The following is a 27,974-nucleotide window of genomic DNA, read 5'->3' on the forward strand; positions in this document are numbered from 1 at the left end:
GCTTCCAGTTCTGATAACTGGGCTCCTCCTGTGATAGCAGAAAGGTCCCGCTTCAGTGCTCCTCACAGCCACAGAACATGCCCCAGGCGTCTCTTTATTTCCTTCAGTCACTCCAGCAGGGTCTGTACCAAGAGTTCAACCTCCTCCTCCTTCTTCTTTTCTAATTGAAGGTATAGGTGATGTACAATGTTGTGTTAATTTCTACTTTACAGCAAAGTGATGCAGTTGTATATACACATTCTCTATAGTTTTCCATTATGGCTTATCATAGGACCAACCTGCAACCTGTCCTTTCCCAAACTTGAGTGGGTCTGACATTATTTCCTGGATCAAAGAAACTGCTTTCTCCACAGAGGACTTGGGGTGCTTCAGACCCCACCCCCCACCCGACTGCTCTCGTGGCTGTGGTGCTGGGTGTGGCCCAGCTTTCTCTGGCCCACAGGAAGGTCTCCACCAGGGGCCAGGAGCAGCCCCAGCTCAGGACTGTCTGTCCTGTGTATTGTGTGCCCAGCCTCTGCTAGGTGGTCTCTAATCACCTTGAAGGTCCTAAACAGAATACAGAAAAATTGGCACATTTATGTCAACACATGGCACAGCACTGACCTGGTCCACCAGCCACCCAGGTACGGAGAGGAGAGAGAGGGGACCCTAGACAAGGCAGGTGTGGTCTGTGCCAGCCTTGTGTGGACCCCGTGCCCCATGGAGTCAGGGGCAGAGGACAGTCCTGCCCGGATGAGGCTCAGCTCAGTAGTCCTGCTACGCCCTGGAGTGAGGGGGACGAGAGAGGGGTCCACATATGTGTAGGACCTGGTACCACTGAGACCCTGCCCACTGGTAAAGAAGTCCTCATTGGAGTCCTGGGGTCTATCCTGACCACTGTGCATCTTGTTCCTTTGGGGGAAAGAAACATCAGAAGTGAGAGAAAAGGTGGAAACTCCTCCCTTCATCTTCAAATGTTGCTGGGTGAGAACTCTACTCACAACTGGAGGAAGTTACACTTAGGGGCCACGGAGCAGAAACCATTGCTCTAGCAGATGTCTACTTCACCAGCCCTCTGGCTGGATGTGGGGACCTGACTCGGTTGGTCCAGGCTCTCCCACAGGCTGGAGAGAGGATCTGAAGTCTCTGTCTTTCCCTCTTCCCCTGACAACCATCTCAGCAAAGGGGAAGGGGCACACCTGAGTTTGCCCTTGACCCCATACTAAACTCTGAGCCGCCCTGAGAAGGCAGAAGCCTGCAGACAGTTGGGGTCACACAGATATCATTGCTGTCTTTGCACAAACAGGTGGACCCCTGGGGGCTGACCCTGCCCCTCCCTCTGCCCTCTGGCCCCGCGTGTCACTCCTTGTCTTGCACCCCTGGGACCACGTGTCTTGATGGCTGGAAACACCAGGGAGCTGCGGGTGGAGGGAGGGAGCCGGTGTCTGCCAAGCACAGCTCACTGGCAAGTACTTTCACTTCTCTTTGCCCCTCCATGGGCGGAGCCGCCAGCCCTGGATGAGACCCAGAGCTGACTTCCTGCTTGGGGCTCAGGGCTCCGGTGGCCTCTCCGGACCCAGGCTGGGGAGACTGGAAGAAGCCAAGCTCAGGCCTGAAGCCAAGCTCAGGCCCAGGCCAGGCTGGGCGGGAAAATGGCTGGAGAGGGCAGCGAGCTCAGCACCAGGTCAGTCTTTCTCCCCGTTCCTTCCGCCTTTCCCCGTGGCCCGCTGCTGTTCAGTGCTGTCTTTGGACTCTGCACTGAACCTTTGCTTTCCACCTGGTGTAGGGGAACCTTCACCTGCCGTATAAGGGTGGACAGGAATGTGTGACGAGGAGATGGGATTTCAGACTGCAGCAGGGCGCCTGCTGGTTGAGTCCTGCTGCCACAACACACATGACTGCTTGTTTTGCAACTACTGCTCCGCTGGCCCGTCTGCCTGAAGGCACCTTTGTCCTGTACGAGCCTTTTCAGGAAGATTTTATTTTCCTGTGACCCTGTAGCACTCTTGTTTCTCTCAGGTCACCTCTACCTTGACATAGGTCATTTCAAAGAAGGTAGTTTAGAAAACACGAAATTCGGGTAAACCCCTGACTTATTTTGAAGCCCTGGGTGGTGTGGTCCCATGCCTGTCCGGTGGACGGGGTCTCCGTCAGCTCTGATGCTATTTCCACCTCTGGCTGGGGGCTTGGGATCGTCCTCCAGCAATCTTGAGCAAAGAAAGTAAAAGGAAGAGAAAGACGCAAGACTGCACAAGGCTAGCCCAGGCTGAGTGTTTTTATTTTTGCTCTGATATTCTGTTCTGGACTAGGTTTCCTCTACAAGGAAAATCCTATCTTTAGTAATCAGTTCAGAAATAACATTGCTTCATCTATTTAATTTTCTGTTCTTTTAATACAAAAGAAATACATTGTACATTCTGATTCATAAAGTTTCAAACAATATGATAAGAATATAGAGGGGAAAAGTCTCATTCAAGACACATTCTTTTGCATGTGTCTGTCCAGTTTTCCCAACACTATTTATTATAGCAGCTATACTTTCTCCACTGTATGTTCTTTGATCCTTTATTGCAAGTTCAGTTCAGTTCAGTCGCTCAGTCAAGTCCGACTCTTTGCGACCCCATGAATCACAGCACGCCAGGGCTCCCCATCCATCACCAACTCTTGGAGTTTACCCAAACTCATGTCCATCGAGTCGGTGATGCCATCCAGCCATCTCATCCTCTGTTGTCCCCTTCTCCTCCTGTCCCCAATCCCTCCCAGCATCAGAGTCTTTTCCAATGAGTCAACTCTTCGCATGAGGTGGCCAAACTATTGGAGTTTCAGCTTCAACATCAGTCCTTCCAATGAACACCCAGGACTGATCTCCTTCAGAATGGACTGGTTGGATCTCCTTGCAGTCCAAGGGACTCTCAAGAGTCTTCTCCAACACCACAGTTCAAAAGCATCAATTCTTCGGCACTCAGCTTTCTTCACAGTCCAACTCTCACATCCATCCATGACCACTGGAAAAATCATAGCCTTGACTAGACAGACCTTTGTTGGCAAAGTAATATCTCTGTTTTTTAATATGCTACCTAGGTTGGTCATAACTTTCCTTCCAAGGAGTAAGTGTCTTTTAATTCTATGGCTGCAATCACCATCTGCAGTGATTTTGGAGCCCAGAAAACTTAAGTCTGACACTGTTTCCACTGTTTCGTCATCTATTTCCCATGAAGTGATGGGACCGGATGCCACGATCTTCGTTTTCTGAATGTTGAGCTTTAAGCTAACTTTTTCACTCTCCTCTTTCACTCTCATCAAGAGGCTTTTGAGTTCCTCTTCACTTTCTGCCATAAGGGTGGTGTCACCTGCATATCTGAGGTTATTGATGTTTCTCCCAGCAATCTTGATTCCAGCTTGTGCTTCATCCAGCCCAGCATTTCTCATGATGTACTCTGCGTAGAAGTTAAATAAGCAGGGTGACAATATACAGCCTTGATGTACTCCTTTTCCTATTTGGAACCAGTCTGTTGTTCCATGTCCAGTTCTAACTGTTGCTTCCTGACCTGCATACAGGTTTCTCAAGAGGCAGGTCAGGTGGTCTGGCATGCCCATCTCTTTCAGAATTTTCCACAGTTTATTGTGATCCACACAGTCAAAGGCTTTGGCATAGTCTTAACTGTCCATATATGTGTGGGTTTATTTCTGGCTTCTCAATTCTATGCCATTGGTATATGTGTCTGTTTTTCTGCTGTTTTGATTAATATGGCTTTGCAATAACTTTGAAATCAGGGCTTGTAATATCTCCAGCTTTGCTGTTTTTCTCAGGATTACTTTGACTCTTCTGGATCTTCTGTGGTTCCACGTAGATTTTAGGATTTTTGTTCTATTTCTATAAAAAATGTGACTGGGATTTTGATAGGGATTGCACTGAAATCTGTGGATTGCCTTAGGTAATCAAACACAAAATATCTGTCTGTCTTCACTTTCAGCAATGTCTTATAGTTTTCAGTGTACAGGTCTTCTATCTCTTTTGTTACCTTTATTCCCAGGTATTTTGCTGTTTTTGTTGGATACAAATGGGATTGTTTTCTTAATTTCTCTTTCTACTAGCTCATTGTTAGTGTATAGAAATACAACAGATTTTTGTATATTGATTTTATGCCCTGCAACTCTACTGTATTTGCTTATTTCCAGTCAGTTTTTGGTGATGTCTTTAGGGTTTTCTATATATAAAACTATGTCATATGCAAATAGTGATGGTTTTACTTCTTCCTTTCCAATTTGGAGGACTTTTGTTTCTTTTTCTTACTTAATCAATCTAGCTATGATTTCCAGTACTATGTTGAATAAGAGCAGCAAGAGGAGGCATCCTTGTCTTGTTCCTAGTCTTAGAGGGCTAGCTTTCAGTTTTTCACCTTTGAATATGATATTAGCTGTGGGTTTGACATGCATAGCCTTTATTATGTTGAGGAACATTCCTTTTATACACGTTTTATTGAGAATTTTTGTCATAAATGGGTGTTGTCTTCTCAAATGCTTTTCTGTGTCTATTCAGATAATCATATGATTTTTTGTCTCTCATTTTGTTAATATGATGTATCACTTTGATTGATTTGTGGATATTGAACCATTCTTGCATTCCTGGAATAAATCCCACTATCTCACACCATACACAAAAACCAAAGTGGGTCAAAGACTTGAATGCAAGACCAGAAAGCACACAACTTCTAGGCCAAAAGAGGCAGTACACTTTTTGACATTGGTTTTAGCATTACCTTTCTGGATATGTTCCCTCAGGCAAGGGAAACAAAAGCAAAAATAAACAAATGGAGCTATATCAAACTAAAAAGTTTCTGCACAGCAAGGGAAGCCATCGACAAAATGAAAATGAATCTGTCAAACAGAGAAAATATTTGCAAATCATATATCTAATAAGGGGTGAAATGCATAAAGAACTCATACAATCATACAACAAAAACAAACAACCTGATTAGAAATTGGACAGAACTAAATAGACATTTTTTCCAAAGAGGGCATAAAGATCGCCAACAGACATACAAAAAAAATAAGTGTTCAAAATCACTAATCGTTGGGGAGATGCAAATTAAAACTACAATGAGATGTCGACTCACACCTGTTAGAATGACTATTATTGAAAAGGCAAGAAATAACAAGAGTAGAGAGGATGTAGATAAAAGGGAACACTATACTGTTGATAGGAATATGAACTGGTGCAGCCACTGTGGAAAACAGTATTAAGACTCCTTAAAAAATTAAGAATTGAATTATCATATGATCCAGCTATTCCAATTGTACTTATTTATCTGAAGAATTAAAAAATACATTTTAAAAGTAATATTAACCACTTCATATGTTCACTGAAGCATTATTTACAACAGTCAAGATATGAAACAAAGTTCTCATTAATAAATAAACGCATAAAGACGTAGCATACATATACAATGGAATACTATTCAGTCATGAAAGGATGAAACTTTGCCATCCATGACAACATGGACGGACTTTGAGCATATTATGCCAAGTGAAACAGGTCAGATGGAGAAACACAAATACCATATGATTTCATTCATATGTGGGATATAAAAGAAATGGAAAAAAAAATGAACAAACCAAATCAAACAAAAACAAACACATAGATACAGAGAACAGTTATTGAAGCTTTCAACCCCAATCCTTTTAGAGTTGTGGGTATAACTTTAAGATCTTCTATGCATTTACATATATAATTCATTTTCCTAAATATATAATTTGTGCTCTCATTTTTAATAAAAGACTATATTGTATATGCTTTTAAGTATTTTTTCATTTTTATTCACTTTAATGTTAAGAATATTAGAGATTTTTCACCTTTTTAATTATGTGGCTCTACCTTAGACTCTAGAAGGGACTCTTTTTCTTGCCTTTTTTAGCTTCTAGAGGCTCCCTGCATTCATTGGCTCAGAGCCCCTTCTTCCATCTTCAAATCCAGCAACATAGCATCACCAAATCTTCTTCTGACTAACTTTTCTGCCTTCCTCTTATCCTTATAAAGATTCCTGTGAATATTTTGGGCTCATCTAAATAATCTGAAATAATCTAATCTTCCCCTCTCAAGATCTTTAACTTCATTTTCAGTTGAAGTAAAATTGACATATATTATTATATTAGTTCCAGGTGTACAACATAAAGACTGAATATTTTGTATACATTTGTATATATTGCAAAATAATTATCACAATAAGTCTGTTAACATTCATCACTATGCTTAGTCACAAAATTTTTTATTGTGATGGGAACTTTTAAGTTCTACTCTCCTGCTGCTGCTGCTAAGTCGCTTCAGTCGTGCCCGACTCCCAGCGACCCCATGGACGGCGGCCTACCAGGCTCCTCCATCCATGGGATTTTCCAGGCAAGAGTACTGGAGTGGGATGCCATTGCCTTCTCCGTCTACTCTCCTAGCAACTTTCAAATATGCAGTACAGTATTGTCATCTGTAGTCACTATGCTGCTATAGGTTATATCCTCAGGAGTTACCTATTTTATAACTATTGTTCTGTCGCTAAGTGGTGTCCAATTCTTTGTGACCCCAGGGGTTTCAGCATGCCAGGCTCCTCTGTCCTTCACTGTCTTCCAGTTTGCTCAAATTCATCATGTCAATTGAGTCGGTAATGCTATCTAACCATCTCATTCTCTACTGCCCCCTTCTTCTTTTGCCTTCAGTCTTTCCCAGCATCAGAGTATTTTCCTGTGAGTCAGCTCTTTGCATCAGGTGGCCAAAGTATTAGACCTTCACCGTGAGTCCTTCCAATGAATATTTAGTACTGATTTCCTTTAGGATTGACTGGTTTGATCTCCTTGCAGGCCAAGGGACTCGAGAGTCTTCTCCAACACCACAGTTCAAAAGCATCATTTCTTCAGTGCTCAGCCTTCTTGATGCTCCAACTCTCACATCTATATATGACTACTGGAAAAATCATAGCTTTGACTGTACAGACTTTTATCTGCAAAGTAATGTCTCTGCTTTTTAATTTGCTGTCTACGTTGATCATAGTTTTTCTTCCAAGGAGCAAGCATCTTTTAATTTCATGGCTGCAGTCACCATTTGCAGTGATTTTGGAGCCCCCAAAACATAAAATCTGCCACTGTTTTTCCATGTTTCCCCATCTATTTGCCGTGAAGTGATGGGACCAGATACCATGATCTTTGTTTTTTGAATGTCGAGTTTTAAGCCAGCTTTTTCACTCTCCTCTTTCACCCTCATCAAGAGGCTCTTTAGTTCCTCTTCGTTTTCTGCCATAAGGGTGGTGTCATCTGCATATCTGAAGTTATTGATTTTTCTCCCCGAATCCTCAATTCCAGCTTGTGCTTCATCCAGCCCAGGATTTCACATGATGTATTCTGCATATAAGTTAAATAATCAGGGTGACAATACACAGCCTGGATGTACTCCTTTCCCAATTTGGAACCAATCCATTGTTCCATGTCCAATTCTAACTGTTGCTTCTTGATCCGCATACAGGTCAATGATATAGAATAGAAATCTAGAAACAGTCTAGGATAGAAAAATCCAGAACAAGACCCATGCTTATACTATAAATTGCTTTCTGAATTTTTATTAACTTGGGGTAGGCAGAGATTTCCTAGATAGTACATGTAAGTCACTAACCACACACACACACACACACACACACACACTGATAGACTGGATCATAAAAATTAAAACGTTCTCTGCATCAGAAGACATGGTTAAGAGAATGAAATTCAAGCCACAGACTTGGGAGAAAATGTTCACAATACGTAGATCAGCTGAAACACTTCTACCCATAACATATAACAAATTCCTATGCATGAGTAAGTGGAAGACACCCAGTAATATAAATGGATAATGGGCCAAAGGCTTTGCCACTCCACAAAGGAAGATGTATAAATTGCCAATGAATTGCTAACCATATGAATATGTGCATAACATTATTAGTCATTTTAAATAGAAGTTAATACTGAAATGAGATACCACATCACACATACTAGGATGGCTAAATTAGAAAGGCCATTTATAACAGAAGTTTAAAAACAGTTTGGTAGTTTTATTTTAATGATTAAACATACTCTTATACAATGACTCAACAATTTCATTTCTAATCATTGACCCAAAAGAAATGAAAACAACTTGCTACCAAAAGATCTGTACAAGAACAGCAGTTTTATTCATTCTAGTTCCAGACTGGAATCAACTCAAAATGTCTTTTGGAAGGAAAGTGAATGAACAGATTGTGCTAGATCCACACAATAAAATATCCTCAACAATAAGAGAAACAAACTTCTATTCATCCAACAATATGGATGACGAGCAGAAGTCAGACACAAAGCACATGTGATGTATTATTTTCATGTATATTAAGTCAGGTAACAGATAAAATTAACATATGGGGACAGAAAGGACAGTGCTGCTTCCCTCTGAGAGGCTGTCTGGGTATAAGTGCTCAGGATGCAAGCTGAGGGGTATAGGGTGTGCTGTTCTCTCCCTCATTTTTCAAATAACACATCAGCTTTCCACACCATGTCTCCCTTGGGATCTCTACTGCCCCACCAGGGTTCTGCAGGACATACTGGCTGCTTTCCTGACCTCTGGGAGCATACTCCCCCTTAAACAGTGATTAGCAATCCTCTGGCCACTTTTCATCTTACAGATTTTGGTAGAAATCTCTCATCTGCTCATTGCCTCCTGCCATTCTCCTTGTCATTGTGAATCCAACCCCTTTATTAAAATTTTAGTGGGGGCTTAATAAAAGAGAAGATAAGTGTTTCTCTTCAATCTGAGATCTTTAAGTAGAAATTTTTTCTTGAAAAACTCAACACAGTAATGTGACATTACTTTTCCCTGATGATTTTGGGTACTAGTAAGTGACAATAATTCTCTTTTGATTTGACTAAGAAAGCTAACATTTAAAATGGGTCTTCATAACATTTAAAAATGTGAAATGTTGATTAAACATAAATATCAGACCTATATAACAACTAAGAACCAAATTATAGACTCAGGTTTAAAATTAAGTTTTGAAGGAAAGAACTGCTAGGAAAGAACTGCTATTTTTAAAATTGAGATGTCTAAAAACATTCACTTCATATTGCAATAGCACAGAGAAATTTATATTAGCACATAGTAGAAGTCCCAGGAGAAATGATTGATATTCTTGTGAAATTCCCAACTTATACCTTATTATGTTATTATTAAAACATCTTATCATTTATGAACCAGTTTCTAACATAGGATGAAATTTCTTTTTTTTAATTTAAAAAGCATGTTAATTGAAGTATAGTTTATTTACAATGTTGTGGTCATGATTCAGTTATACATACATATATTGTTTTTCATATTCTTTTCTACTATGATTTATCACAGGATATTGAATACAGTTCCATGTGCTATACAGTAGGACCTTCTTGTTTATCCATCCTATATGTAACTGTTTGCATCTGCTAATCCAAAACTCTCAATCAATCCTTCCCCCACCCCTCCTTCCCCTTGGCCACTGCAAGTCTGCTCTCTATGTCTGTGAGTCTGCTTCTGTTTTGTAAATAAGTTCATTTATGCCATATTTTAGATTTTACATATCAGTGGTATCATATGATGTTTGTCTTTCTCTTTCTGACTTACTTCATTGAATATGATAATCTCCAGGTCTATCCACGCTGCTGCAAATGCTATTGTCACTCTTTTCATGACTAAGTAGTATTCCATCGTATATAAGTGCCACATCTTCTTTATCCCTCTGCTGATGGACGTCTAGGATTTGTCCACACCGTGGCTGTTGTGAATAGTGCTGCTGTGAACATGGGCTGCATGTATCTTTTTGAGCTGCGGTTATGTCCGGGTATGACCAGGAGTGGGATTGCCGGATCACGTGACAACTCTGTTTTTAGTTTTTTAAAGAAGCTCCATGTTGTTTTCCATAGTGGTTGCACCAACTTACATTCCCACCAACAGTGCAGAAGGTTTACCTTTCCTCCACACCTTCTTCAGCATTTGTTATTTGTAGACATTTTTAACAGTGGCCACCCTGAACAGTGTAAGGAGGTACCTCATTATAGTTTTGTTTTTTAACTTTACAATATTGTATTAGTTTTGCCAAATATCAAAATGAATCCACCACAGGTATACATGTGTTCCCCATTTCTCTAATAATTAGCGATGTTGAGCAGCCTTTCATGGGCCAGTTGGCCATCTGTAGGATGGTGTTTCTCTTAATAGCTCTATGCAGAGGGAAGATACTATTTTTTATCTTTCTGTGGTTTATTTTCTCTTAGTTAATAAAGAAACATTTTCAAGGTTAAATTTTTATTTCATTGTTTTTCACTTTTTTGTTTACTCTATTTGGGTTTTGTTACAACTTTTTTTAAAAAATTTATTAAAATAGTGTACCAGGTAAGTGATATATATATAACTGGTCTCTACTCAGGATGAGTATCTTACATGTGTTTGTTCTTTGCAACCTGTCCTTTATATGCAAAATCTTACAGCTTCCATAAGCATCTCATAATCTGGATGACTGTTTTCACATGGTATCCTTCCTCCCTAGGATGTCCTTAGAAGATCAGAACATAGACAACAGGCTCTTTGAGACTGTATTCAGGCACTTCAAAAGACACAAGGTGCAGATTTCAAATGCGATAAAAAAGACATTTCCTTTCTTTGAAGGCCTCCATGACAACGAACTCATCACCAGTAAAATGTATGAAGTAAGTGAAGTTTATCACATCATAATCTGGTAAACTGGCCTGAAACTAGGTTAACTTTCACATCCTGGACCCAAATATCAGGGTATGACTAGCCATCTGAAGAGTCTCCAGTGAGAGGGGGACATTTCCAAGTAGTGATGCAAGTGATCCTAAAAGGCAGAAAGGGAAGAGAGAGCAGAAACAGGCATCACTGGAGGCAGTCCTGTCTCTACCTGAAGGGGTGGTACTCGTAGTGAACACAGGAGCCAGGGTGAATAACATTGGAGACAGGCTGGATCTGAAGTGGGTGTTCTCTGCAGATATTTACTACCTTGTAGGAATGCACACAATACAGCATAAATTAAATTAATGTCAATGAACTGATGAATAAATTTAATTTATTGATTTGATAAAAATCATAATTGACAGAGCATTTCTTTTCAATGAATATCAATTTAAATAGTTAGATCTGAAAACATTAAAACCCACTGAGACAGTGTCGTGTGAGAGCAAATTTGGGAGTAGATGCAGGATTTTCTTTCTCCAACAGTTTTCAGTTTTCTTTTTTTCTGGTATTCTTGAGTCTTGGAATTTGAGTTAATTTTAGCAATAGGTGTTTCTGGAGTTACAGAGATGCAAGTCTCAGTTTGACCTACAGATATGCTTTCAAACTGTGGCCAAGTTCACAAAATGGAGCACTGTCCCCTGGCTTCCTTGAGCTCTTCCAGGCCAAGTCAGGATTGGTGAAGGGGCAGGAGTTGTCCAGTCAACAGAATAGTGGCTCGTCACCTGCCAAGTCTATTCCTCAAAGAGTTGACCAGGGTCTTAGCTACATATTCATTAACTTTGAACCCACTTTTAATCTTCAGAATTGTGCCTTCTTACATCTAATGTAAGTTAGGGTGAGGAGATCAGATTCACAAATGGATAGTTTTAAGAAGAGAGGATTTATTGTTTCGCTTAGTAGCCATACAAATATACAGAAATTCTAAACCTCTATGTGAAAAGATACCTATTTATGGAAATTGGAATACATTAACTTGAAATCTCTTTCTAGGGCTCTCTTGTAATGTGCAAGTCTGTATTTCTATTTTTCCCATTCAATGTTTTTAAGGACTGTCAAGATTCTTGTAGAAACCTGGTCCCTGTATCAAGAGTGGTGTACAATGTTCTCAGTGAGCTGGAGAAGACGTTTAACCCATCGCTTCTGGAAGCTGTGTTCAGTGAGGTCAACATGCAGGAATATCCTGATTTAAATAACATTTATAAAAGCTTCGAAAAGGGTAATTATCTTATTATCTACCTTTTGATGTTCAAGGTCAATTTTGATCAACAAGTATATAATGAGCTCCCATCACGTGTCATAATTAGTGCTGAGCAGTGGGGATATATCAGGTAAAAAAACACGCATACCCTAAGTCTTCTCAGAGCTCATGTTATAATGGCTATGGTACAACACCCACCTGGAAGCCTGCTTAACTAGGCACTTAGACTCACAGGAGGACCAGAGCCACAGTGCCATCCGATTTAGATAGAAGGACAAATGAAAGGCCAGCCGTGGTCTACACAGCAGTCCGCACAGTTGACTACTACCCAGTTTAAGCTTAGCTGTGGGTGCAGGATACATCCTGGAGTAGCAGCACCATGTCTATAGGCATCAAAAATTCAACAACTCTATAGTTATAACTTTCAGGGACCCCATGAGAGACAAGAGTCACCGCTCTGAAGGAAGACCCAAGAATAGTCCATAGAGTCCCATCCAGTCTACACACAATTTACCACTCACGTGTCATTTTTTTAACCTTAAACCCAGGATTGGCCTAGTAACACAGACAAGAGTTCACCTTCATCAGATTTTCAAAGTAATTAACTGAATGTTAACTCAAGATCAAATTTGCCCTTCAGGAGAAATGGTTTTATTTAACTTGCTCCACAAAGGAGTAAAAAAAACGTTGCTTAAATACCATAAAACCTACTGCTCTGCAGTCTATTTTTGATGCTACACAAAACTAAAGCTTTGGTTCACCACTTTTTCCTGAGAAAGCACTGCTTATACCTGGTGCTATGTAAGAAAGATGTCCTGCCAAGATTTTTTTGTTTTGACTTCACACGAAAAATTTGGTCTCAACTAAGACTTCCCAAGAGTGATGGAGATTTCACAGGAAAAATGACTCTCTGAACCTAGGAGAGAGGGTGCTATGGGGACAGGCACAGAGTGAGAAGGGTTCTAGAGTTTCTGGAAAAGGACACAGTCAAGTGGTGTCACTCAGAGTGAGAAGCAGACTGGGGAAGCTGACTCCAGAGGGATGTGTTTGAAAAAAAGATCTTGAAAGGTCTTAAATCTAAAGGTAAGCAATTTGACAGTAAAGAGATACTACAGGCATTGCCCCAGGAGGAGCCCCTGCCATCAGCCCTGGGGCAGCCCAGGCTTACCATCCCTTCCCTGGATTCACAGCAGAGACCTACCCTCCAGGATCCCTGGTTTACTTCCTTCTTCCAACATTTGCCAGGTCATCTGGCTCAGACAGTAAAAGCATCCGCCTACAATGCAGGAAACCCAGGTTCAATCCCTGGGACGAGAAGATCTCCTGGAGGAGGAAATGGCAACCCACTCCAGTATTCTTGCCTAGAAAATCCCATGGACTGAGAAACCTGGTGGGCTGCAGTCCATGGGGTCGCAAAGAGTCAGACACGACTGAGCGACTTCACTTTCACTTTTCACTTTTCACTTTCTACATGCAGGGGCTCTGGGCTGGCATCCTGTTCTTGTTAGCAGTCTCATGGGTCCCTGGTTCAGGAGTCATGGGGACGTCCTGCAGCGCTGTAATAGGCACTCCCTGCTTGCAGCTTCAGAGTGTCCTTCTTGTGTCCTGGGATCTGGGGCACCGCCAAGGAGGTGTCTAGAGTTCCTCCCGTATCTACTGGTTTGTCTCTTTGCAATCCACTCCTCCCCCAGGACCCAATGAACCCAACTTTCCTCTTATCTAGCATCATCTTTAAAGCTTTGGGGCTTTCTCTTTTATACACACAGATCTCTCTAGGATCCTAGCCCTTCTCCAGAGGAAATCTGTTTCTTTCTTACAGTTTGAACAGTTCAATACACACATTTCACTTCCCTTAGTTATGTAAACATGTGTCATCCTCACGGTGTAACGTTTATTATACATGACTGACAGCCTCAGGATGTTCCCACGACTCTTTTATCCTTACATTCAAGTGGCTCATTTCTGTGCAGAGAACATAACTGCTCCCTTGCTCGGGTTTCTCTTTTCTGTCCAAGGATGATGGGGGAACTTTATCATGAAGGTTGGGATCCACTAATCTCTGAGTGACCCAAGAGCTGGAAATTTCTAAATGTGCAATTCTGAGATGATGTTCCTGGTCTCTAGTGGAGATCTCTAATTGTCTTCTCTCTCCCTCTCTTCAGTGATCCAAGAGAAAATTAATTATGAAGAAAGTAATGGACAAAAGAGGCCTGCCATCCAACTGAGCCTTGAGCAAGGTGATTGAGACCAAGCGCAAAAAGGAAAAGGAGAAGGGGAGGTGGAGGTCCGAGTCCTGAGCAAAGGTTGGGAATCAGGGAAGAAATGTTGAAGGACCACGGAGAAGGCAGAGAGGAGTGTTTGTATGAGCATCTAACCAGAGGCTGAGTCCTCGAGGACTGGCTGTGACAAAAGGCTGTTGCCCCAAATACCAAGACAAAGAAAGAGGAACCCAGGGTGTCATTAGCCAGATTTAAACAGAAGGACTGCCTGGAAGTCATTGTGATTTAGAAAGAATCCTATAGAAGAAGATCAATGTGAAGGTGTGATGGGCTAAGCACTATGGGCCCAAGGTCAATGTGAAAGAGAAGGCCCTTCATGATGGCAGAAGAAAGGATTGATTTAAATGTGGGGGAGGTTGTTCAAGAGCAGAATATTCAAGGAAAAAGGCAGTCATATAGATTCAGAGGTAAGGAAGTGGTAGAGATGTGAAAGAGTGGATGTGGGTGTTTGAGAGAAAGGGGAGAATAAAAAGGTAGCTACTTCCTACCCCAGGGGATCTTCTCAATCCAAGGATTGAACCCAAGTCTCATGTCTCCTGCACTGGCCAGTGGGTTTTTTTGTTTTTTTGTTTTTTTATTTTTTTTACCACTAGTACCACCTGGGAGATAGGGAAATACATAAAGATGGAAAGATACAGAAAAAAAGAAAACAAGGGCTGGGGAAAGTGGAGGAGAATCAGACATTGAATCCTCATGGGGAGGCCAACAGAATAAACAGATCCTGTACAGGGAGGGAGTGGAGGAACAGAGGGTGGGGAAGAGACTCCAGGACTGTGCAGGAACGTCACTAGTCATGGATAGCTCTGGGGACCAAGGCAGGTTCACTCTGGCTGTAGGAGTCAAGATAAACCATTGCTAGTCACTGAATGGCTGGTGGAGGTCACATGAGGAGATGGCCTGTCTGAGGCACTTTCAACCAGAGGTGAAGCTGATCCCAGTCTCTAGGATCTGACACACCTGTTAGTTGGAATTTCCCAGATGGTCCAGATGGTCTCCATCTAGACATCTGGAGAAGAAAGAAAAAGAAAGAAAGTGAAGTCACTCAGTCATGTCTGACTCTTTGCGACCCCATAGACTGTAGCCTACCAGGCTCCTCAGTCCATGGAATTTTCTAGGCAAGAGTACTGGAGTGGGTTGCCATTTCCTTCTCCAGGGGATCTTCCTGACCCAGGGATCGAACCCAGGCCTCCTGCATTGCAGGCAGACACTTTACTGTCTGAGCCACCAATCTTCAACTTCATCTTTATCAAGACTAAAAAGGGATAAGGGAAAATAGCATAGCTAATACTCCAGTTTCTGAAATAAACTTTTCCTTTCTGCCCCCTAGGAACTGGCGGTCATTCCAGCCCGACCTCCTCTTCACAGGCAGTTCCCTTGTCTCATGATGGTCTGTTCCTGGAGACTGTTGTGTGATCTTTTGGTGTCATATCCCATTTGGGGATGTGCTATGGAGCCTGCTTCTTTGTGTTGCTGACTGCACAGAATTGTCAGTCTTTGCATCTGCATTTTCTCCAAGGATTTAGACAACAGAGTCTTAGTTCTCTGAGTTGCCTGGGAGGGTCACTCCTTCCACTCCTTAAACACACTTGCTGCCAATCCCTGAAGGCTCTGGGCCTGGACATTTGGCCTAGCCACCTGGCTTTGCAGTGTTCTGCTCTGTCCTGCTTGGTCTGGCAGCGACCTCAGTACTTTGATGTCACATCCAGCAGAGGCCAGTGCTACAACCAGAGTGATGGGGGTGGGGGTGGGGGGACGGCGGGCAGAAGGTGGGAGGGAGAAGCAGGTGATCGGTGATCCTCGGGGGGAAGGGTTCTTCCTCTGCTAGTCCCTCACATGGACCATGGACACCACATGACCCCCATACAAACCGTCTCCCATCATACCTGGGACAGAGACCAGGAGCTGCCCTCCAAACACCAGACAGGCCTCCAAGAAACATGTTTTGGTATTTTTACAACCAGTAACCACTATTTACAACACTTGACCTCCATTAATCCATAACACTCTTAATAATGATACTAAATTAATAAGATTAATATCAGTTTAAGACATTAACCATAATGATTTCGTTTTTCAGATCAGTCACAATATTCCAAATAGTGATACAGACAATAGTTTATTTAACCGCCTCAAAAATCCCAAAATGAGGTATATAACATCCTCATTTTTCAGACAAGAAAGAATCAGCTTAGAGAGTTTGGTTATTTGTACAAGTTAACCCAGCTGAGAATCAGAATTAAGTGCTGCTGTGTGCAACATCACAGCAGGAATTCAGGGGCCCGTGGCCTGGCTTCAGATTCTGCTTCGAGATGTTGGGGTAGTGGTCATTCATTGTTCCTCAGTTTCACTGTCTGTAAAATGGACATGGTAATAGTAGCTACTTCAGAGGGTGAGGATTTTAAGCAAGTTCTGTCATATAAATCGCTCACAAGCTTGCCTGAGGCTGCGTCAGTGTGTCTATGCATTTGCTATTATTACTACATTTAATCAGCATCATTGTTTGGGTATGGTGCAGAGTCCAAGCTTTTAACCATTACAGTGACCATTCCAGTGAAAAAAGCAACACCTACTCCTGACCCAGAAAAATAAATTGAAAGGCACAGTCTCCCCACCCATAGAGCACACTAGCCTATAATAAATTTCATGTCTTTCTTCCATGAGTTTCCTTTGAAAATTAGTAATGTAGAAAAGTCTCAGGGAACTTCTCACACCGTGGAAAGTCCTTATTATATAGCTTCCAGTTGGGATAGATTATTTAAGGAGGGATGTTCTAAGTTATTATTACATTTTTATAAAAGAAAAAAAAAACTTTTCAAGTGATTACTGAAAACATAGTTATACATTTACTAAAAAGTTATACATTTATTATAAAGTGACATTTATTCAAAAAGTTAACATTTAAGAATATAAAAAAAACACAACATGCATGAATCCATACTCTTAGCTGTTCATCTACTAGTGCAGCTGTCCAAGAGTCTTACCCAAGAAGAAGGGCTGACATACCCAGATGAGAGGAGAGCTGTGTCTCACATCCCCCTCACCCCAAGGGGAGGCTCCCAATCCTGAGGATGTGGCACAGAATAGACACCAGGGCCCACAGTCTATACTAAAACTTTGGGAAATAATTTTAAATCACGTTTTACATTAATTAATTTGTTTACAAAAGTAGCACTAAATGAAAAAAATTGCACTGAAAAATATGTCTATGTGTTCATACGTTATTGAGGCTGGAAGGGACAGAGTGGGAGGGGTTGATGGAATCAGTGAGGACCAGAGATGGTTGCCATGGAGGAAGGGCGTGTGTGCTGGTCCTGGGTGGTTTGCCGGGGGATTCAGTCCTTCCCCTCCCCTGCTCTGCTCGGCCCTCTGTCTCTGGCCACTGGCCCCTGCAGACTTGTTTGTCAGCTCCCCTTGCTGCTGATTCCCTGCTGGGTTCCTATCATGGAGACCCTGGCAGGAGAGTGGGAGTAAGGGAGGAGCCGGGTGTTTCTCCATCACTGCCTCCAGCCGCAGCTCAGCCTTGACTGCACCTTCCACGAAGCAGGCAAATCATGGTCCAGCCTCTGCCTGCCCAGCAACCTCAGCCCGTGATCTCATCCTCTATCCCTTCCGTAGCTTCCTGTTGACTTTTCTTTATGTTGTCACATTCTTCCCCTTGGTCTTCTGTGCTCTTCCATCAGCTGTGTAGCCAATCCCTGGATTAAATTCCCTCTGCTTTAAAAGCTTAGAGTGGTTTATATCTTCCTGTTGGATGCTGATGGATGTGAGAGGAAAAAAAAATTTTTGATGAATCAAAACATGATTTAGGTATGACCCCGCGTGAAAATGGACTCTCGGATCACCTCAGTGAAACAGAGCAGATGAATGTGAAGATGAAAGATAGAACCAGTGACCAAAATGGTGCTCTAGAAAGCCAACAAGCAAATGAACAATGTGCCCAAGAGTCTGAACCAGCAGGTAAGACCGACTGACTGGGCTTGACAAGTGTGGAGGGGAACAGGAAAGTGGAGGGACTTGGTGTGTGGACAAAGGTGAAGCCTTTGGTGACGATTAGAATGCTTGAGATGAAGAAAACGTAGAAAGACAAAATTGGTATAGAAGAGGCATATACCAGTCGTGTCAATAATTAAGAAGCGAAGGGTAGGAAGTATAATAGAGAGTGGATAAGCTGAGCAGCTAGGTAGAGGACAGCAGGGCCAGGCCTCGGATGAGGCAGGGAGACCCTTTCTTATGAGATGTGAGGACCATCTCATTCTAGGCACCTTCTTTGCCTCAACTCTAGACCCTGCTGGGCCCTGTGGGACACTGACTTAAAATGTAGAGAAAAGAGCATGCATAAATAAAAATACAAAGAACAATGAATACCAAAAAAATAGGGGGGAAATGGAGGAAGCACCCAAAGAGAGCTCCACAGAGAGAGGATGAGTAAAGAGCAATGTGGACCAAGCAGAGAGGAAGGAGAGAAAGGGAGACACTGTCCCGTTTGAGGAGGCAGTCATCAGAATGGAGGCACAGGGGCTGTTCCTAACACCACTGAGAAAGATAAGGTGTTCTCAGTGATCCAAATGGCCCTGTAACCCCTCAGATAAAAATAAGATTCTCCCCAGGAAAGGAAAGACAAACGCCAAAAGCCCAGAGCTGAGGGAGGAACAAAGGAAAACACGGAATCAGTTTGGGGAAGAGGTTTTGTAGATTCCCTGTCCCTTCCTTTGTTCCTCTAGAGTCACTTCTAAAGTCTAAAGTCACTTTCAAAGTGGTCTTAAACTTCAGGGACTCTTTTGTATATGAGTGCTAGTTCAGATTTAAGCTTGAGTCATCCCATGTCATCCCAGGAATGTAGACAATAGAAGGAATACCTTTCTTGTAGTTTCAGCTCTAGACTGAAAAGCTGCGAGAAGAAACTTCATTTTCTTTTTTTGCACATCAGAAAAACAGCTACTGTGTAGACTTTCGTTTTTGATCTCAGCAGATGAACTGGACTGATAGTGTTTATTCAGATTTAAGACATTATCTGAATCTTGGTTTGAGTAGATTTGGGATCTATCTGTAATATTAACTAGATCAGATAGCTTTTATATTTTCATATGTACACAGAGGATCACCTCACCCTTGTCAATGTCCATCAGTTATTGAACTTTGTGAACTGGCCTTGAAACATTACAACAATGTTTTGTTGCACCAATTTTATAAACTTTTTCAGTTCAATATGTGCTATTTTTCAGAGACAAAGTAAAGTTTAATTTGTCAGGTTCATGCTTTTTGTTTTAGCAGCATTGGATAGAGGATCTTTTATATACATTTGTAATTGATAAAAATAAACCAGATTGCAAATTTGTTTTCTTTCTTTTTTAAGCAAACCATGTACCAAGTTTTTTGGTTCAGATGGCATAGGCCAAGTTAAATTGCATTCTATTAAGCGATATGAGTATATTTCTGTAAGTATAAATATGTTGAAATAAGGTTTTAAAACACACACACACGCACACACACAGGAAGGGACAGAGTGAGCAGCAGGAAGGAGAAGGGTGGGTTGGATCCCCCCACCCCCAGCAGTGCAATTACAGGGAGAAGACTTCTTAATGCTAGTGAATGGTGCTCACTCCTTTTGGGGAGACAAATTAAAATTCTTCATTCATTAAAATTTGATCCAGGAGCAAAGCCATCCAACCATGGACTACAGATCAATTCCTGTTCTGTCCATCTAGAGTATATAAAGAAGGAAAAGCCATTTTTTAACTCAGAAGTTCAACTGCAAGCCCAAACAAGGACTGACCAGGTGTCTGACATAATAGGTAAGGCTGACAGAAAGAATGTGGAGCAGGGATCAAGGGAACAAGGCAAGAGGCTGGGGCATCAGGGTCAAGCCAGCCAGTCCAGGTGGCCTTGGGCAGAGGAAGGAAGGGCAGAGAACCAGCACCCTGTGCTGTTAGTTTAGCGGAAGAGGTTCCTCAGGGACCAGAAAAATATCAGAAGATGGTGGGTTATAAGTATTGATGACCAGGAGACTATTTCCAAAGTAAGAGAGGAAAGTAGGGGGGTAGAAGATAAAGAAAAGGGAAAGATCAGAGAGCCAAGATATTCATGAGAGGAGATGGAAAAGAAAAAAAATGACAGAGGGAGGCATAAAGAGATACAGTTCCCAGAAAGAGAGGTGTAAGTAGGGGAAATGGGCAAAGCCAGGAGGAAAGTGAAGAGGTAAAATGAGAATGAAAGAAAGAGGTAGAATGGAGTAGAGGGTCAGAGCTAGGGTGGGGGTGAGGGGTAGCAGGAGGGTGGGGGAGGGGAGTGCGGGCAGGCTGGGCGGAGCCGCCCTCTGCGTGTGAGCGTCATCACCTTTCATGCAGGACCGGGAGCAACCTGCAGCTCACCCACATTCAAGCACAGACCACGTGCCTTGAATTAACTTAGCTTCTAGGTCTCCCCGGTGCTCTCATTCTGGAGTTTCCTGCTGCGTGGGCTCCACCCTGAGATCCTAAGGGGGTTTGTTCCTCTGTGCAGTGATCAGCAGTGAGGACTCTGCAGAATCCAGTGATGGAGACGAGTTCCCAGAACCCTCCACACCAACACCAAGAAGAGCGGTTGGTAAGGAATGGGGAGAACAAGACCAGGGCTGCAGGAATCTGCAGGAGAGCTGCATGGACACCCTGCTGCGTGTGAACTAGACAGCTAGTGGGAAGCTGCTGTATAGCACAGGGAACTCCACTCAGTGCTTCCTGGTGACCTAGAGGGGTGGGATGGTGGGGGGCAGGAGGGAGGTTCAAGAAGAGGATATGCATATCCATATAGCTGATTCACTTCCCTGTACAGCAGAAACTATCACAACATTGTAAGCAACTAACACCTAATTTAAAAAAAAAAACAAAAAACATTGTTACCATTGCAAGCCCATCTGCCTTGCAAGTTTTCATAGAAATTATAAGACTTTGGGGAACAGATAACTATTTCTTCCTCTTACTTGATAGAGACCGTGTTGTTCAGTTACTAAGTCGTGTCTGACTCTTTGAGACCCGATGGATTGAAGCCTGGCAGGCTCCTCTGTCCATGGGATTTCCCAGGCTAGAATATTGGAGTGGATTGCCATTTCCTCCTCCAGGGGATCTTCCTGACCAAGGGATCGAACCCGAGTGTCCTCCTTGGCAGGCGGATACTTTACCACTGAGCCACCTGGGAAGCCAAAATACCCCGATTAAGATAGAGCCCAGGAACTTCAGAAAAACAACCACATCCAGAAAAAGGGTTTGGCAAAGAGGTAAGAGCAAATAAAATCTCACCACTGTTGTAAAGAAGCAGTGTTAAATGACCCATTCTAATTCTTTGCTATACCCTTCAAAGTAAAATATAAACTTACTCTAATTTAAGATGGTTCATATTTAGCTTTTGTATTCATCAGTTAGGCTAGTTACTGAAATAAACCTGAAGAAGTCAAGGACTCAAAAACCATAGAATTTTTATTTCTTGTCAAGTAAACATTGCAAGGAGTTTTAGATGGTGGGAGGGGGGTGGGTGCGGAGGGGAAAGGAGTCTGTTTAAGTAATCTGGCTGGAATAGCCAAGTGGGAGATCCACCTTCTTCAAGACCAGACTTGGTCTCTTCAAGACTGCCCTGGGAGAGAAGCAACACTAAAAATAAATACAGACATAGACACCAAAACAGCAACAACAAATCTATAATGGGCCGGGAAAAAAGAAAGACTGTGGTGAAAGAAGTTGAGGGCTGGGATTTCCCTGATGGTCCGGTGGCTAAGACTCCATGGTCCCAATGCAGGGGGACTGGGTTCAATCCCTGGTCAGGGAGCTAGATCCCACACGCCACAGCTAAGAGTTCGCAAACCTCACCTAAAGATTCTGCAAGCTGCAATGAAGACCTGCTGCTACTAAGTCTCTTCAGTCGTGTCCAACTTTGTACAACCCCATAGACGGCAGCCCACCAGGCTCCCCTGTCCCTGGGATTCTCCAGGCAAGAACACTGGAGTGGGTTGCCATTTCCTTCTCCAGTGCATGAAAGTGAAAAGTGAAAGTGAAGTTGCTCAGTCATGTCCGACTCTCAGCGACCCCATGGACTGCCGCCTACCAGGCTCCTCTGTCCATGGGATTTTCCAGGCAAGAGTACTGGAGTGGGGTGCCATCACCTTCTCTGAATGAAGACCTAGCACAGCTAAATATTTAAAAGAAGAAGAAGATGATGATAAAGAGCCAATACAAAGCAGTGAAGCCCCCTGGGAGTAAAGTTTTCTCAGGTGCAGGCAATGTAAAGGAATAAAATACAGGCCTACAGATCATATGAATATGAAAGACAGATCATGATGGTCTGATCGAGGTACATTCTAGGCGTTGGTTTTCACAGCTTCCCAGGTTGTTTCCTATATTGGTACCTTTGTCACACACTGAGAACTTCAAGGGACATTTTCTCCATTCTGTAGTGATAAGGAGTGAAGAGTCTTTAGAGTCCAGCGAGGACGAGGCGCCCTGGGGAACACAGAGCTCAGCTCTGAGAAGTGATCCTGATAAGGGTAAGGACTGCCATCCCTGGACTCCAGACATCAGGAGTTTTCTAGTGCAATTTACTCTGAGCACACTCCGCAGCCAATAGTTCAGTGGCCCTTCAGAGCCCATCCTCTGCATTTACTCCTGTGACTATTCTGAAAATTGCATAGAAACCATTATAAATTCAGATGAACAAAATGGCTCTAGTTGAATGGCATGGTCATTTTACTGCATGCTCTCAGATGTATTCCCCCACAAAGTATTCGGTTATACAGTGATTTCTGCCTCTGCCTACCTGCTGTTTGCAGAGAGCAAAGTGAAGTAGCCTGCCTTTGCTTGATTCATTACTTGTCTATTCAAAACTCAGAAGCTTCTGGCCATACTCCCCAAGTATTGACAGAAGCAAAAGCTTCTGGTTATTACCATCAAATTTCATTTATAGCTTTTGGCAGATGACCTCCCCCCCGCCAACATGGCATTGGTCTATATAATATTTGAAAATATTTTCTCCAATAAAATATCCTTTTATGTTTATAACAACCTATTATAAAAGGTAGCTCAGAAAACTGGTTCCCTCATTTCCCAGTTGAGGAGACTCCAGCATATAAACATTTAAGGATCTTTTACACATCACATAGAGAACGTTACCAGAAGATGCAAAACCAACAACTTGGACTCTTAGCAAACATTTGCAATCCTTTATTCAAAATCTTTAACACAACATTGTAAAGCAACTAGACTCCAAAAAAATTAAACATTAAAACAAAATCTTTACAGCCATATATAAAATAGCAATGTTTTACTATTTTAGAAGGACAATGTGGTGTACACCCTATATGTTACAAAACACCCCAGTACAGAATCCCATGATTAAATATACCATATTAGTGTTCCTGTAACAAATTGTGTGAATTCACATCAATTGTGATATTTTATTGGACTCCTGGCAGCTGAAGTCCAGATTCATTGGCAAATTAGTTAGCTGCAAGCCTATGGAACAAAAAATGTTGGTTTTCAAAACTTCTTTGATTTTGTAATCAGGGCTAAAGGATAAGGGATCTTCACTCCATTTGGTAGTGATCACTTTCCTTTAGATGGGGAGAAACAGAAATGACCATCATTGCATCTTTATAGCCCATGTCCTGTCTACAATGTGAGTAATCACAAGATTTACCACTCTTTTAGTTACAGATTACTGATTTTATTTTCCTTTGCTTCCTAGATCCTACAGATATCAGAAACACATCGATCCGCAGGAGAAGCAATAGGAAAAGATGTAAGAACAATTAAAAATTCTTGATGTAACAAATACCTTTTTTGGCTACAAAAGCTTCATTTAGGTTTTTGGCTATACCCTTGAAAATAAAATGATATGTTTCTAGGTGTTTTCAATAATTCATATTATTCATTTTAAATTAGATGAGCTGAGCTAATTGATGTAACAGGTAGGCCTCTAGAAGTTCAGTGTCGTTAAGTGCAATACAAGTTTATTCTTCACTCACATAAAAGGATAAAGTGGTTCCCACGTTGGAGGGGTGCTCATTGAGGGCCCAGCTGATGGAGGCTCTGATGTTGAGATTGTTGCTTCCACGGTCCCTCTGGATAAGAAACAGAGTGAAAGCAGGAATGTTAATCTGTGCAGACAAGAGGAAAGGGTAAAAGCTAGTGACCAAAGGGAGTGCCTTCCATAGCAAAGTCCTGGCCACTCTCAGCCTTGGGGGTGGTTCCTGGAGCAACCTTGACCACCAGATCAGATGGAGCCACGGAGAGGGGGGGGCGGGGGGCCTGGTGGGAGAATTATCCTTAACCCTCTTACACAAGCTTCCCTTTTCCAAATTTGCTGTTAAAGAATTCCATGCTGTATTGGTCCTAGGACACAGACTGAGATTTAAAGGACTTTTATTTCTTTCTGCAGGGATGAGCGATGGTGACTCTTCAGACTTGAGTAATGAAGGAGAGCCTCAGGCAACATCTAGGTCAGCCCTAAGAAATGGGTCAGGTAAAGAAGATTAGGATGTCCAGCCTTGGCCTGCAGCATGTCAGGACTGAAACGCCACGATTTTGAAGACCTTGTGTCTTGTTTGTCCTGGAACTTTCTTCAGCATTTTAAAAAATGGAATCAGGCAGGAAATTTGTTGATATAAGATCTGAGTTGATGCTGGAACCTGGGGGCCCAAAGCCCTGTCATGGTCCCTGTTAGAGTGGAGTGTATGACGTAAGGTAATGTCCATCTAACAGTGAGTCCACTCAATCCAGGGGGTCACTGGGCAGTCATTACCCAAGTTCCTAAATGTATAATCAAGACAGCCACAGTAGTTGCTTAACTGGTTCTTTAACCCATAGTTCTTATTTATGAAATAACAATGATATCTTCAGATCAGATCAGATCAGATCAGTCGCTCAGTCGTGTCCGACTCTTTGCAACCCCATGAATCACAGCACGCCAGGCCTCCCTGTCCATCACCAACTCCCGGAGTTCACCGAGACTCATGTCCATCGAGTCAGTGATGCCATCCAGCCATCTCATCCTCTGTCATCCCCTTCTCCTCTTGCCCCCAATCCCTCCCAGCATCAGAGTCTTTTCCAGTGAGTCAACTCTTCACATGAGGTGGCCAAAGTACTGGAGTTTCAGTTTTAGCATCATTCCTTCCCAAGAAATCCCAGGGCTGATCTCCTTCAGAATGGACTGGTTGGATCTCCTTGCAGTCCAAAGGACTCTCAAGAGTCTTCTCCAACACCACAGTTCAAAAGCATCAATTCTTCGGCGCTCGGCCAAGTAGAAAGTTCTGAAACTAAAGTTTCTCATGGTAAAATAGAAAGTTGGAAGGAATATTCATTCCTGAGAAATGAAAAGATAACATAGATTAATGCCACATGGAAAAATTTAAGGATGTAGGGGTTATGTCGTGCAATCATTCAGTCGTGTCTGACTTTGCGACCCCTTAGACTGCAGCACACCTGGCTTCCCTCTCCTTCACTATCTCCTGGAGTTTGCTGAAACACATGTCCATTGAGTTGGTGATGCCATCCAGCCATCTCATTGTCTGTTGCCCCCTTCTTCTCCTGCCCTCAATCTTTCCCTGCATCACGGTCTTTTCCAAAGAGTCGGCTCTTCGCATCAGGTGGCCAAAGTATTGAAGCTTCAGCTTCAGCATCAGTCCTTCCAATAAATATTCAGGACTGATTTCCTTTAAGATTGGTTTGGTCTTCTGACATCTGCAAAAGCTACATGGTTCATAGCTCCTGTCAAAGTTGTTCAGTCGTGTGTGACTCATGGACTGTAGCCTAAGGAGCTCCTCCGTTTATGGAATTTTCTAGGCAAGAGTACTGGAGTGGGTTGCCATTTCCTTCTCCAGGGGATCTTCCTGACCCGGGAATGAAACCGAGGTCTCCCGCATTGCAGGCAGACACTTTACCCTCTGAACCACCAGAGGTTCATGGCTACTGCATGACTATTATAAACCTAACATGATTGGGGTTTATGGAAAGCAATACTCGGGTCTTGGTAAATCATATTCCTGCTTGCTGTGGGGCCTAAATAAAGATCCTAGCTAGAGGCTCTGCCCTTCTGCAGAGCTAAAGCCAGTGGTCCCATCTGGTCAGAGAGCTCGGTTGGCAGTTCTGCTTGATTTGGGTCCCAAACAGCAGGTTCTACCACCCGGCCCAGGTGGCAAAGTGTACTTGTAACCTCACCCATCTGCTGAGTGTAGCTTCCAGTTTTGGTCATTCAGAAAGTCTGGCTAGGTAATCCAAGTAGCCCAGAAACAAGCCTATGATGCCACCTGCCCACAGAGCCCTCTCCACAGCCCTGCCCAGCAACAGAGCCCTGTTCAGTTGCCAAATACAGCCTGTGATCTCGCCCATGCAGGGAGCCTAACTAGTGAGTCTACTCTAGTCATGGAACAAAATTTGTGGCCCCACCCAGTGAGGGCACCTAGAGAGCCACACTCTGAATGTGGAGCAGTTTTGACCCCCACCCAACTGCAGGAAACTGCTGGAGCCCCCTCAGCCAGAGAGCTTGGCAAGAAATCATCCCCACAGCAGGGAACAGCTGGCAGTATAACCCTGTCTGTGGCCTCTTTTAACTATGGAGTCCAGCCAGTGGCACCATCAGGCTGGCAGCACAGCCTGAAACTCTATCCAACCAGGAGCTATGGTAGAGCCCATCTTGTAGCCTTACCTAATTGCTGTTGTTGTTGTTCAGTCACTAGGTTGTGTCTGACTCATTGTGACCTCATGGACTGCAGCATACCAGGTTCCTCTGTCCTCCACTATCTCCTGGAGTTTGCCCAGATTCATGTCCATTAAGTCAGTGATGCCATCCAACCATCTCACCCTCTGCCACTGCCTTCTCCTTTTACCTTCAGTCTTTTCCACCATCAGAGTCTTTTCCAATGACTCAGCTCTTCACACCAGATGGGCACAGTATCAGAGTTTCAGATTCAGCACCAATCCTTCCAATGAATATTCAGGGTTGATTTCCTTTAGAATCGATTGGTTGGATCTCCTTGAAGTCCAAGGGTCTCTCAAAAATCTTCTCCAGCACCACAATTCAAAAGCATCACTTCTTTGGTGCTCAGCCTTCTTTACAGTCCAGCTCTCACATCCATACATGACTACCGGAAAAACCATAACTTTGATGCTATGGACTTTTGTTGGCAAAGTGATGTCTCTGCTTTTTAATATGCTGTCTAGCTTTGTCATAGCTTTTCTTCTAAGGAGCAAGCGTCCTTTAATTTCATACCTAATCATGGAGTCCAAAAAAACCGTGAATCAAGAATAGTACCTGACAAAGTTGTCCTTCAGAAATGAAGAAGAAATACACATTCCCAAACAAACAAAAGCCAAGGGAGTCCATCATCACTATATCTGCCTTATAAGACATGCTACAAGGCATTCTTCAACTTAAAATGAAAGGATACTAATTAACATCATGGAAACGTGAATACGCAATACTAGTGATGGTAAATACACAAAGTCAGATTCTCTGATACTGTAATGGTTATACGTAATTCACCACAACTCCCCTTAAATGTTAAAAAACAAACATATTCAAAATAACCATAATTACTTCAATTTGTTATTGGATACACAATATTTAAAAGATGCAAATTTTATCACTGATTAAATGTGAGGGGAGAAAAGTAAAAGTGTAAAGTTTCTTAATGTTTTAAAGCTAAGTTATCAGCTGAAAATAAGAATAATAAGGTATTTTATGTAAGCCTCATGATAACCACAAAAGAAAAGCCAGTAGTAGATACACAAAA

The 27,974-nt window shown here is 42.6% G+C and overlaps 1 protein-coding gene across 2 annotated transcripts; it reads left to right on the forward strand.

Moving 5' to 3' along the window:
* Nucleotides 1–1,263: 1,263 nt before the first annotated feature.
* On the forward strand, nt 1,264–25,089 carry LOC133230414 (nuclear autoantigen Sp-100-like). 2 transcript variants are annotated; one of them, XM_061387879.1, is made up of 12 exons: nt 1,265–1,663; nt 10,542–10,701; nt 11,795–11,963; nt 14,108–14,182; nt 15,552–15,611; nt 18,032–18,181; nt 19,876–20,016; nt 20,723–20,806; nt 21,318–21,473; nt 22,644–22,733; nt 23,930–23,983; nt 24,623–25,089. In XM_061387879.1, exons 1-12 carry the CDS (start codon nt 1,632–1,634, stop codon nt 24,718–24,720), a joined length of 1,269 nt encoding a protein of 422 aa, XP_061243863.1. In that variant the 5' UTR covers nt 1,265–1,631; the 3' UTR covers nt 24,721–25,089. The 2 variants fall into 2 exon arrangements, with proteins under 2 accessions (XP_061243870.1, XP_061243863.1); XM_061387886.1 differs by lacking the exon at nt 22,644–22,733 and having other exon boundaries at nt 1,264–1,663.
* Nucleotides 25,090–27,974: the final 2,885 nt, after the last annotated feature.

Source organism: Bos javanicus, chromosome 2, assembly GCF_032452875.1.
Source record: "Bos javanicus breed banteng chromosome 2, ARS-OSU_banteng_1.0, whole genome shotgun sequence".
Lineage (NCBI taxonomy): Eukaryota > Metazoa > Chordata > Mammalia > Artiodactyla > Bovidae > Bos > Bos javanicus.